Source organism: Sinocyclocheilus rhinocerous, unplaced genomic scaffold (assembly GCF_001515625.1).
Source record: "Sinocyclocheilus rhinocerous isolate Xijiao unplaced genomic scaffold, SAMN03320098_v1.1 scaffold32, whole genome shotgun sequence".
Taxonomy (NCBI): Eukaryota; Metazoa; Chordata; class Actinopteri; order Cypriniformes; family Cyprinidae; genus Sinocyclocheilus; species Sinocyclocheilus rhinocerous.
The window spans coordinates 129,526-143,073 of NW_015654496.1; the positions used below are offsets into that span (position 1 = coordinate 129,526).

The window sequence follows — 13,548 nt, forward strand, 5'->3', positions numbered from 1 at the left end:
TTACGGCTTTCATCTTTCATTATGTAGGTCATTCCATGCATGTGATGAGAAGGCTTTGTACCTTGAGAACAGTTCTCCTCGAATAACAGACATCTTTTGTCATCACACCTCTATTGGTATTTGTAATGCAATGTCATTCTGTGGTAAATGTAATATTTCAGAATATATTAAACGATTGAAGTTTCACACCCAGACAGACATGCGTTTATCTTGTGGGAATGAGAAGAAAATGTATTATAATCTTTCGAGGTTAAAATACCTCAGACAACCACTAAATGTCACTGTAGAGCTGTGAAAAACCGATGACTTCACATCTTACACCTCACTGACAGTAACTACAGCACAAAGGCTCACACACCAAATGCTTATTAAATAGAAGATAAATGTGCCTTATAAATCCATTTCACAAAGAGTTCATATTTTGTGTGTTATGTCTGCATCAGTTGTACATTTTTGGCAGTTGCTTCACATCTTGATGTAGTTTTAACAGCTTTGAACGCTACATTTTTAGTCACTCTTAATATTTTTAATGCTTTTTTCCCCCGGTCTTATGTCTTATTTTTCAATTACTTAACATTTTACATTGCCTAAGACAAAAAAAAAAGTGCTCTGCCTCTGAGGACACTTTCCTTTTCGTAACTCACTTCCTACTGCACTGACCTTCCCGAAAAGCATTGGAGGTTAGAAAACACGGACTGTTTACGCAGTAGGAACAGAGTTCACAGATATGTTTTTATGATCATATCATTCTTCATTACTTTTCTGTAGTTGACTTTACGTGTTACTTTCAGGGTTTGAATTGAACATTTTCACTCACCAGCCTATTTGGCTACTAAATTAAGTTACTGGTCATTTTGAACTTATGCTAAACCAGATTTTCGAAATCACGGCTTAGATTTAAATATTTTGATTCTGAATCATTGAATGGCTTTCTGTTGTACAATAAATTCTTGTTTGTAGATACGATCAAAGCAATATAAAAACACAATTCTCTGTGACTTTTCTTATAAAACAGCATTTATTTTATTGTAATTTTCAGACATGGCATATTCCAAAATGAATGTTTAATGGCAAACATGTTGAAGATTAGCCGATCAGCTGTTTTCTACAGTGGCCGAGAAGTGCAAAGCAAATCACAATTCTGAAAACAAAATAACAAATTACAAACGCAAATGCAAGTCTAAAAAACAAAATAACAATTCAGAAAGCACAACAACAATTCAGAAAACATTATAACAAGTCATAGTAAGTCATCAGCTCCAGTGGCACAGATGGATAAGCACATGCCTTTGGCTTTTTGACGCGTTCGACTCGGGTTCGATCCCGTCTTTTGCCGAACTTTTTTTTCCTCCCTTTTCAAATCTCGTATTAAGGTATTTTCACTTAGTGTAAATAGAATCCATTGCTAATACGAGATTTGAAAAGGGAGGAAAAAAAAGTTTGGCAAAAGGTGGGATCGAACCCGGGTCGATCGCGTCACAAAAAGCCAAGGACACGCGCTTATCCATCTGCGCCACTGGTAAATAGACTCCCTGTATTTTTTATTCCAGAGTAAGGGCAATTCATACAATACATTTAAACTGAACTACTTTAATACCATCTCCGAACTTTCTACCACAACTCTGCTGTTCTTCGGCTGGTTCTTCCCTGTATACGTTGATTGACAGATGTCTCGTCCAGTCAGCGGTGAGTAATCCCAAACCAATGGCGCTGTCTCAAACTATACCTACCTCTTCCAGTTTGTCTGATTTGTCGTTGTGTTTTCTGACTTGTAAATTAGTTTTCGGATTTGTCGTTGTGTTTTCTGATTAAAATAGCAGGATTTCTACTATCAAGTATACTACTTGTTGCAAATAGTGGCAATTATGTAGTACATTATAAAACAGTATGCAATAATAACGTATTGAGTGTAAATTTTAATTGTAATTATTAAATGGATGCCACCTTATTGGTACAATAAAGCCCTCCCTACACCCTATCCTGACCCTACCCGATACTTTATTTTAAATTTTTTTATTATTTCCTTAATTTTTATTGAAAATAAATGCCTTTACGATGTGATACGAGATTTGAAAAGGGAGAAAAAAAAAGTTCGGCAAAAGGCGGGATCGAACCCGGTTTATTTGTTTTTGGATTTGTCGTTGTGTTTTCTGACTTGTAAATTTGTTTTTGGATTTGTCGTTGTGTTTTCTGACTTGTTATTTTGTTTTCGAATCTGTCATTGTGTTTTCTGACTTGTTATAATGTTTTCTGAATTGTTGTTGTGCTTTCTGAATTGTTATTTTGTTTTTTAGACTTGCGTTTGTAATTTGTTATTTTGTTTTCAGAACTGTGATTTGCTTTGCACTTCTCGGCCACCGTAGTTTCCTCACAAAAGTCAACTTACTGAGCTTCTCCATTTAAAAAAAGCCAACCCGTTTAAGAAGTGGCCTCGTCTCCTATAGGGCTCCAGGCTCGCACTGCAGGTATCGCACATAAGATCCATCATTCTGTACTCTCCTTCAAAGACAATTGAGGATTTTGAACAGCTTTCGGAGTTGTAGCAGGGTGCTGTCGGCAGATGCAAAGTGGTGCATTGTTACATAGAAAAGCATTTTAAAGTTGTAGACCCTCTTTATGCTTCGTTTTGCTGATCTAGCTCCTGGTTCAAAGACATAATTTATTAATCATAACTCGCAAAACTGGCTAGTGTGTTCATATGTGTTACCAGACATGGTTGATTTTTCACCTGCTTTTGTTCATTTCAAACCCTGGATAAGCTGTTGTCACTGTGGTTTGCCACATCGTTGTCTCTTTAAGGGCACCTAACCGAAAATGTCACTGTGACCTCACCCTGTTAAAGACAATTGACAGCTAAGACAGGAAAGAGACTCATTCAGATGCTGACCTGCTGGTCTTGAGTACAATGCAGTCAATGAGGGGAGGGCTGGGTATCCTGAGGCACGGCAGGTGTGGAGGGAGGGGGTCCCAGCTTCATTACTGTCAGTGTGTGTGTGTGTGTGTGAGACAGTGTGCTCACTTATGTGTTTTAAGAGGACTGGACTTCCTACATTTCCTCACGGACGGGTGGGAACAGGAAAGCAAGAATTATATCCGCCCATTCCCTGTCTGTAAGAGGTCAAAGTTCTCATTTGTCACCCACGAGTCTGGCACTCTCACTCTCTGCTGACCTCTGACTCACTTTCCCTATACACTAATATAATGCATGTCAGTACACGCTTTATTGCTTTATCCTTCTCCACCTGGGTTAGGGAATCACTATCACTAATTTGGACCAATTTGCAAAAACAAATGCATAAGAAGTGATTAAATCAAGTACAATAATAATAAAAAAGAGATGAAAATGAAACGTGAAATCAGTGGTTTAAAGTATAAGTGATAGTACTGTATAACTATACTAAATCTGTACTTCACTTGAGTTCTGTTAAAACCGAATACTTGTACTCATTTACATTTGCAAGGAAATATAACTATACTTTTTACTCCGTTACAATTTTATGTAGACTTAAAAATAAAAAGTACATAAGTCATCCTGATTTAAATCTTTCTGTGATTTCAAAAATGTCTTTGATATAAAAAGATTGTTTTCTTGTATTTAAACGAGCAATTACATTTTTCAGTGTAAATACTGAGAATTTATTTATTTAGATATATAGGTAGATCGTAAAATTAAATGTGGAATATTTTTGCCTCGGATACTTAAAATTTTAATTGAGTCAAAATGTTTAAAATATTTGTAATTTAACAAATACAATTTCTCATTACTTTTTACACTCCCGTGTAAAATGCAGCATGAGAACGTTAAGGAGCACATTTGAATGATGAATCTGTAAACAGTTCATTGAATTTAACCATCCAAACAAAATTATTTTGTAAAATCGGACTGTGAAACTAATAAAAAAAATCTGCCCACAAAATGAATGAATTAGCATGCTATAATACTGGAGGTAGTGAACATGAAAGTGAACACTGACTCACTGTCACATAAAGTAAACTGAGAATGACCAGAATTATGTGATGCCATATTTTGTTATAATATTACTCACATTTTTGTAACAGTGCAATTTCATATAATGAAAAAAGTTAAATAATTCAAATCGGAATTTTTTTTCTTCTAAAAACAAATTCTATAAAAATAATGGAATTTTATTAAAATATCTGTAAACAGATCATTGAATGTAACCATCCAAACAAAATTATTTTGTAAAATCGGATTTACTAATCGGACTGTGAAGAAAAAAAATCTGCCCACAAAATGAATGAATTAGCATGCTATAATACAGGAGGTAGTGAACATGAAAGTGAACGCTGACTCACTGACACACACAGTAAACTACTGTTAGGAGCAGGACGCTCTGTGACCAAGTTTCCTTTTATTGACTTCACACAGCTTACCAAATGGCAATTAGACAATAAGGAAGCGTCAGTAATACAGAACAAGATTACCAAACACACACACCCTCATATACCAAATACACATACACGCACAGAAACACATGCTTTGGTTGATAAAAGCACTTTAATTAGCCTACAATTCGATCTTGCGGCAAATACCATCTTGAGTGGAAAGAGTGAAAACAGGAAATTAAAATGGCGATTTTTGCAAGGAGTCAGCATACAAAAATGGCGAAAATTGATATGTACAAAATATGTACAATGGCGCTATATACATCCAAGTATTATAAAAATCTTGTACATCTCCAACATGACAGGCAATAATTAGCAAGATTTTAAGGATGTCACCCGGCACTTTTTCAGACGCCGCTGCTATCTTTCTCCATAATTCCTTTAAAATGTCAATCACGGACACAAATAGGCTACACTGTTTTTTACACAAGTATCAAAAATTCAGGGAGTTGCGATAATGTGCATGGCTTTGTGGAAATGTATGGCAAACCGTCCACAAACACAGTCATACATATACACTTACACGCTCATAAACACACGCACACTTACAGTCATGTAGGTGTAAACACGATAAAATACACTTAAATATCCAGGATTCAAAGAAGTTGAATTGCTGGCCTTTCAAACCAGACAGGGTCCAAAATGAACACTCGCCAAGTGCAAAATGTGCATAAAATGGCTTTGGGGTAAATAAAGTGGATGTTGAAATGAATGTTTTAAATCGAATTATACAAATGATAATCTCATCCTCACTGATGTAAATCACGTGAGTGATTAAAAATCAAACAGTCTACTAAATAAGTCCATAACTTATTATCTCGAATTTATGATAATGACCAGAATTTTGTGATGCCATATTTTGTTATAATATTACTCACATTTTTGTAACAGTGCAATTTTATCTCATGAAAAAAGTTAATTCAAATCGGATTTTTTTTTTTTCTAAACACAAATTCTATCAAAATAATGGAATTTTATTAAAATAAATACAGTTTCATGACTGATTAGAAATATTTATGTCTGTTAAATATTCTGAGTTTACCCACCATTGACAAGTGTGTTAAAATTTTGGACCCTGTCTGTCCGTACAGTTTCTTCAGCCTGTGACTGTGCCAATAATTCCCTTCCAAGTTTGAACCCTCTCTATAATGCAAAGCTCAGAGGTCAAGGTTCACCAGCAGAGGTTGATTACGATACATCAAACACAACAGACCCTCTGAACCAAGAAGTCAGAATCCTTCCCAGTGGTCAAAGTGCGGTCACACCTCCAGTTCCTGGTTCTCTGCATAGTGGAAACGGTTTAGTTTTTCCCGCTCGCGGTTGCAAATGTCCAGCTTGGACCCGTGGGCTGGTTTTATAGCTGGAGAGGGCACAGGTGAGGGAGGAAGTGTAAGTTCAATCTCTTCACTGCAGAGCACTGGCATGGGCACAGAGGTGGGCACTGTTTGGGCAGGAGGCAGCAGGGCCACGCTGTGGTCGAGGTTACGGATGAGCCCTTTAAAGCACAAAATGAAAACGGACCCTATTTACTTTGATAGCACTCATTACTAGTTTTGTGATGAATAATTAATCCACAGAAAAAACATATCTTTGTAATCTTTAGTCAAATTCTGAAAATGTGCTTCCCCTCTGTAAATACGTTCCTTTGGGCAGAATATCCTTAACCACTCCCCTCCAACCGCCAATCTGCTGCAGGCTAGAAATTGTGAGGATGAGCGCTAAAATCAAGAATTCTCATTCCATATTCTATTTTATTCTGAAATTCGCCACAATTCTGATGTCTTCAACTGGATGCAAAATAACCATTTTTATTTTCCAATATGACATTACCATGGTTAAAGGATGCAGTTTGTACGAAGTGAAGTGAAATTCAATAAATAATTGCATGATAATTATAATTCATTAACAGAAGAAATAGTTAATTAGCCAAACGTGTTGCTAAAATAACAAAATCAAAAATCATTTGCTTGCCAAATTAACAAAAATTTAAATTAATGTGCAGTCACAGCAATCAACATGGCTCATCCAATCAAATTTTAGAATTGTTTTATAATATAAACTACCTTTGAAAGGTTTGGGTTCATTAAGATTTTTAAATGTTTTTAAAAGAAGTCTCTTATGCTCACCAAGGCTGCATTTATTTGATCAAAATACAGTAAAACATTAATATTTTGAAATTTTACAATAACTGTTTTCTGTTTTAATATATTTTCAAATGTAATGTATTCCTGTGATTGCATAGTTGAATTTTCTGCAGTTATTATTCCAATCTTCAGTGTCACATGATCCTTCAGAAATCAATTCTGATATACTGACTTGCTGCTCAAGAAACATCATTATCAATGTTGAAAATAGTTGTGGAAACATTTTGTGGAAACTGCTATATTTTTTCAGTATTCTTTGATGAATAGAAAGTTCAAAAGAACAGCATTTACGTTAAATAGAAATCTTTTGTAACATTATAAATGTCTTTACTGTCACTTTTGATCAATTTAATGCATTCTTACAGAATAAAAGTATACATTTGAGTGTATATTTTAGCAATTGTGACAATCTGACTTATCTGACAATCTCACTTAAATTGTTCCTAATAAAACACTAAAGAAAATATTACTTCTACCCACATTTGCCATCTCCGTATGGCTCCGTTAAAACCAAGCGGCAACCTCCCGCTCTCTCTCGTGAAGCCAACAAGGAAGTGACTTAAACTGTAAATCATCAACTGGCCGCTAGAGGCTGGCTGCAAAAGGGAACTCACTCTCAAAGACAGATCTCTTTGTGCTGACGCTAACGGCTGTTTTCTGAGGTGTCACTGTGACACATGACTGCATTTCCCAGAGTGTCAACAGTTCAGAGACACTGATACACTCCAAAGAGCCACAGCTGATTTGGGCCTTGGGGCAATGGAGTGTGAGAGAGACTCTCCCAGCAATCAGCAACATCAGCGATGGATCCAACCACAGGTCCTCTTTATTCAGCAATTAAATCCACTGCACACTGTAGCATGAAATTGTCTGATGTGGTTTAACGGATAATGGTCAGTGGAGCACTGATGCTGCTGAATATTTTCAATGTGGCTTGTGCTGATACGGAATTTATTAACACAAGATGTGTTTACTTTCCCCAGAAAGCTGAGTTTCCCATCTCTGGATATGATTGTTATGATTTGGTGGTTTCAAATGGCAAACGTGGTGGTGGTCTCATGGTTTCTGTAATATTTTTACAGGGTTTCTTAGATTTAATTCCTTGGTGCCTTTCTAGTCTATATACCCTGAGAGTGAGGTGAGGAACCCGAGCATAAACAAGAAAGAACAGGTGTTCACATTACAGACAGGTAAAAACAGACTGTGACAAGTTTAGGCAGGTAGAGGCAGGTTTCATCAGGTGAGGCTGTGGATGGGAACGAAGTAAGGCCAAGTTAGGCATGTGCGGACATGTATGAACGGCTCAGGACAGGTGAAGCTAGAGTGTTGCTTTTAATACTTACCGAGCTGGCAGGTTCTGCCAGTCCAGAACGGAGGACACAGACACTGGAAACCTTGCGGCGTCTCTTGACACGTGGCCCCACGCCCACAGGGATTGGAGTCACACTGCAACACCACTGCAGACGAAAAGAACATGTTCTCTGTCTCATCATGTGATTTCACTGCCTTTAAATCTACCCATCTGTCCATCCATCCATCTATCTATCTATCTGTATGTCCATCTACTGTATCTACCATCCTCATGTCTATCATCTATCTATATCCATCCAACAACTGTATCTACCCATCCTCCTGTCTGCCTATCTATCCTCCTGTCTACCCATCTATCCTTCTGTCTATCCATCCATCTACCTACCTACCTCTCATCTGTGCATCCTAGATGTGCATGTGTGTGATTGCTGATTGTTTGTGCTCCAGCTAAGGAGCATTTTTTTTTTGGTGTAGATCTGACTAAAACTGGCTGCAGCAGTACAGGAAATAACAGCTTCCTTTGATTGGTGCTGATTGCAGTCTGTGCAGGTGTGTGTGTGTGCGTTTATATGTTTAACTACCGGAGGCACAGGAGGGTCCCGTCCATCCCTGCGCACACGCGCAGCTGAAGCCTGTTGGGTCTTCAACACACGTTCCACCATTCTCACATGGAGAGGAGAGACAGGCGTGCTCCACTGTTAAGGGGACGAGAAGAAACGATACACACTTATAATCTGCATCACATCTGTGTCTTATGTCCTGTGCTATCACCACCTGTGTCAGAAGTGCTTACTGTACAGCTTTATTCTGTTTGGAGCAGAAATGACACATTTCACCTCTGACATGAACAGAGAGTTTAAGCTGTTGTTATCTGCATTTGTCATCTTACAGTGATTCTTGGTTTAAGGCTTTAAACTCCAGAGCAGTAAATTTATCTCTTATCAACACCTCACAGAGCTACATCAGAAATCACATGTTAACACAGACTAAAATTATCATTACAGAGGAGATAATTGGTCAGACTCATGCTGGGTGGCACAGCGAAAAATAAGAGCTGATAGCATGCAGCGCTTCTTCTAGGAGTGAATTTTGACTACAATATTCGGCAGATTTTTTTTTGGAACAGCACATCTTTGAGGTGTGGTTGCAATAGGCTGTCAGGGTTGACAGACTTTATGGTTGTGTTTTATAGAGTCATCTCACCGATGTCACAATTGCGGCCACGGAAACCCTCCTTGCACACACACAGGTACTCATTGGGTTCAGTGTTGGTACAAGTACCCATGTTCTTGCATGGGTGATGGTTACCACAATAATTCAGATCTGTATACAAGAGAGAGAAACATGTTTTTGCAGTTAGGAAAATCTGACAATTTATTATCTTGAAATTGATGTGCTTTTTGATTCGAAGAGCAAAAATTAGACAATAGAACACACTTATTATTGTGCTTTAGCAGCGGAGCCACTTCAGTTTCAACCAACACAGTGGTTTGTAGTGGTGACTGCAAAATTTAGTACCAAACGTCCACTTTCCATGATCCAATCAATTCCTTATGGATAAAATCAAGTCCCGTCACACTTCTTTTTTTCCTGTTAAATATCCTGTTTCACCGAATATCACATTATGGTAATACACTGGGTTATGAATGTTGTTCCATGTTGACTTAAGAAATAAAAAAAAAACTTGTGGTAAGGACAAAACCAATGCAAATTTATCATCATTTAATTTTTCCTTGCAGCAAAAAAGAATGATAAACAGCCCTCCAACCAACTTAAGCCAAATTAAAGCCACATGATTCAGAGTACTGTTTTCTTACTCAAATTATTAAAATTAATCCATTTTAAACTGACTCAAACAGTACTGATAGCTATGTGAAAACAGACGTGATCCAAAACTGATCCACATGCCATCACTTCCAGCAATACAATATACCAACATCTGTAATAAGAACACATGTGACCTGCACTCTCACCCCTCTTTCCATCCATAGGTGAATATATGTGTATAAGAGCTCCCTAAAATTTACATTTACCACTGGGAACTGTTGCTTGTAGGAAAAGGATTTTCTAAACAATAATTGCAAGCTCAGACTCATGGGGTTACACAAAATGCCAGTTTGGTCTAGACACAAATTGAGTTTGACGTCTCAGACTTTGTTTAAATGTAGTTTACTTCATAAATCATACAAAATCTAACCAAGAATTCCTACAAGGTCATGCTTGAAGGGATGAGTTCAACTCAAATGGATTGTTTCCTGAAGATATACCCACAACACCCAAGCATGCTTAACTGGAAGAATTATAACCACAACATACAAATAGACACACAAATTAAAACCAGCGCTATGATGGAAAATGATGCAGGCTGCAGACTGGCTCCTGAGATCTGAGTTTAGAGGGAGGGAGTGAGTGAGTGAGTGAGTGAGTGAGTGAGTGTGTGTGTGTGTATGTGTGTGTGTGTGTGGCCATAGAGATCTAGCTAGTATCTAGTTTTATGACCTCAATTCATCTGTCTGCATAGGTTTAGTCCTTTGTGTGTGTATATATATTTGTGTGTGTGTGAGGGTGTGACAGTGCCATTCACTAAACCGCTGAATGGCAAGAGCCCTTTTTAGCCTCCACCTCACGGCTCACGTTCTGTTTACCCAAGACTATCGGCTTACACCTCTACAAAGCCCTAACGAAACCCCACGCGTGGGTCCATATCAGCTAATCTGGATCTATTTACACAAATGTTGCCTATACAGTAAGCGGTTAGCATGTCTCGGAATCAATGAATCAAATGACTCACGTGTGATAAAATATGTTTACCACTTTTCATTTTATTAACGCCATTAACATGTTTATTCAATATGACATTACTTCATTATTTCTCTCTCCAAAACCCTGCCTTGCAAAGGTGTTGTCAGCAATCCTGCACAAAATGATTGACAGGCAGATTCAGATAAAATAAAGTGTTTTCCTATTTTATTGACATCTGTCAGGTAGTATTTCTGATGAGCTGCAGAGCTACTCTAGCCCCCTTTTTTACTCCAGCCACCTGCATCAAATAAACATAAATATCATAGGTATTTTTCCCTAATAATTAATTCATTCTAAAAGTTCATTATATAAAGTTTGGGGTCAGTGAGTTTTTTTTTTGTTTTTTTTTTAAAAGAAATTTATACTTTTATTCAGCAAGGATGTATTAAATTGGTCAAAAGTCACAGAAATTTGTAACATTTTAAATATCTTTACTATTTCAAACGAATGCTGTCCTTTGGAACTTTCTATTCATCAAAGAATCCTGAAAATCATGGTGTATCACCGTTTACACAAAAAATATTAAGCAGCACAACTGTGTTCAACACTGATCATAATAAGCAATGTTTCTTGCAAATCAGTATATTAGAATGATATCTGAGGGATCATCTGAGGGACTGGAGTAATGGCTGCTGAAAATTCAGATTCGCCATCACAGTAATAATTTACATTCTAAAATAGGTTAAGATAGAAAAAAGTTATTTTGAATAGTAATAATATTTCACAATATTTCTGTTTTTATTTTATTTTTGATCAAATAAATGCAGTCTTAATGAGCACAAGAAATTTCTTTAAAACACATCTTACGGACCCAAAACTTTTGAAAGGTAGTGTACTGTATATGTAAATTATTTCTGACAAGACAAGTGTTGAAATCAGCCTCTTTCTGCTGTCTTTAAATATGCGCATATATTACAGCTACAGCTAAGGACAACTAAGTGTCATCCACATATTTGTTTCTTAAAAAGCAACTCATTGTGTCACACGTAAGACAGAAAATTATGAAATTAATCACAAGTAAATATTAAAAACTGATTGATGGCCCTAATTATAAGAACAGTCATTTTTGCACACATATGCTCCAGCACATTTCCTTGTGTTGCAGGTGTCATCTCACCTTTGTCACAGAGCAGGCCGCCCCAATTTGTGTCACACACACACTTCCAGGGTTCAGTGCAAGTGCCGTGATCACACCCAGGAAACGTCTCGCACTCATCGCACAGACCACCCTTCCAGCCGTAATTACATCTACAGAGAAAGAGAGAGGTTACAGCAGACAGGAAGTGAGAAAAAGACAAACAAAACCAAGTACTGAATATGGCATGCATCAGCGCTCGGTGGAGCTTGCAGAGAGGGTGTGATATTTCTGAAACCTGGACAGACTCACTTGCACTCTCCGGGCAGATCGCAGGAGCCGTGGTCCATGTGACATCCCTGCTTACACACCGCTACACATGCACACAGACGGTTGACTCAGATTAGTGATATGATGATCAAAATTATTCACTACAGACATCTTACAGGTGCAGAGGATCATTAACACTCATAACTGAATTAGACAAATAGAAAAAAACTTTCAAATGGACACATACGCCATTGCCAAATGTAACAGGTCATGATGTGATGCGCCGCTTACTCAACTATTGTTAATATAATGCTAGCTGAATGTTTTCACTTAGGATATGGTGGTAATAGGTTATCTTCCTTGATCATCTCATGGGAGACATTTCTCTCTCCCTTAAAGGCAGAGTAAGTGATTTCTGGTAGCCAATGTTGATATTTGAAATCACCAAAACAAACACGCCCCTACCCCAAAAGGGTCTTGCCCCTATTTTGATAGCTCCGCCCCACATATACGTACGCAACCCAGGCAACGATTAGTTCTGTGTTCTAAAGTGTTTTTGAAAAATCACATACCCTGCCTTTAAGTCACTCACAAGCCACTCACCTTGTCTGCACTCTGCTCCAGTCCAGCCCTCCTTACACACCTTAATACCGGAAGGATCACAGTTGAAATGGCCAAAAAAGTCATCTCGTGCTCGGCAGAATTTGTTGCAGAGTGGGCCGTAGTAATTGGTATCGCAGCGGAATCGCAGGCGGTATTCTAGAGTGAATGTGCGGCCGTGATGGCGGAAGGACTGCCACTGCTCACCTGGATTCAGCATGGAGGACAGCAGCACTCGCTCTATTAATTCCTCCCTACCTGGGGGGGACAGACAGAGTAAAATAAAATAAAAATCTCTTTCTCATTTTTCCCTCTAAAGGACATTGAAAAGCTATCAGATGATATGTGCCAACAAAAGTAAGACTGGACCTGAAAGGAATAATACATTTTAAGCTTTAAATATAAATTCATTACTTTTTTTATTATTATTAAATCAACAGCTCAAATTGACAGTCCCTTTTTTTAAGCAAGCAAAAACTGCTATTATAGTAACGCACTTACAATAGAAGTACATGTGGACAAGCATTAAGCATACAAGAACAAAGGCGTTTTAAAAATAAAACCACGACATCTTAAATAGCAATATTAAGTATTAAACAGTAAGTAATATTAAATATTATTAAATATTAAATAAGTTAAGTAATATTAAACACTGTACACTACAGCTCAAAAGTGTGGGATCAGTAAGATTTTTTTTAGGTTTATGAAAGTCTCTTCTGCTCACAAAGGCTGCATTTATTTGATCAAAAATACAGTGGAAATTCTGTAATATTATTACAATTGAAAATAACTGCTTTCTATGTGATTATATTGTGAAGTGTAATTTATTTCTGAAAACTTCATATTTTTGTGGAAACCATCATACTTTTTATTTTTCAGGATTCTTTGATGAAGTTCAAAAGAGGTGCATTTATTTAATGAGAAATCTTTTGTAACATT

At 37.3% G+C, this 13,548-nt stretch overlaps 1 protein-coding gene across 1 annotated transcript; it reads right to left on the minus strand.

The window, feature by feature from the left end:
* Positions 1-5,303: 5,303 nt before the first annotated feature.
* On the minus strand, positions 5,304-13,123 carry LOC107717173 (protein jagged-2-like). The gene is made up of 8 exons (XM_016523848.1): positions 13,111-13,123; positions 12,613-12,867; positions 12,052-12,112; positions 11,782-11,912; positions 9,066-9,185; positions 8,444-8,557; positions 7,895-8,008; positions 5,304-5,902 (listed from the first exon to the last, which is right to left on the minus strand). The coding sequence occupies exons 1-8, from the start codon at positions 13,121-13,123 to the stop codon at positions 5,667-5,669; spliced, it is 1,044 nt and encodes a 347-aa protein (XP_016379334.1). The 3' UTR covers positions 5,304-5,666.
* Positions 13,124-13,548: the final 425 nt, after the last annotated feature.

Coding starts and splice junctions, on each gene's coding strand:
- LOC107717173 (XM_016523848.1), bottom strand. Junction 12,113..12,612: donor TGGAGCAGAGTGCAGACAAG/GTGAGTGGCTTG, acceptor GTGCATGTGTAG/CGGTGTGTAAGCAGGGATGT. Junction 5,903..7,894: donor TGGCAGAACCTGCCAGCTCG/GTAAGTATTAAA, acceptor TGTGCTTTAAAG/GGCTCATCCGTAACCTCGAC.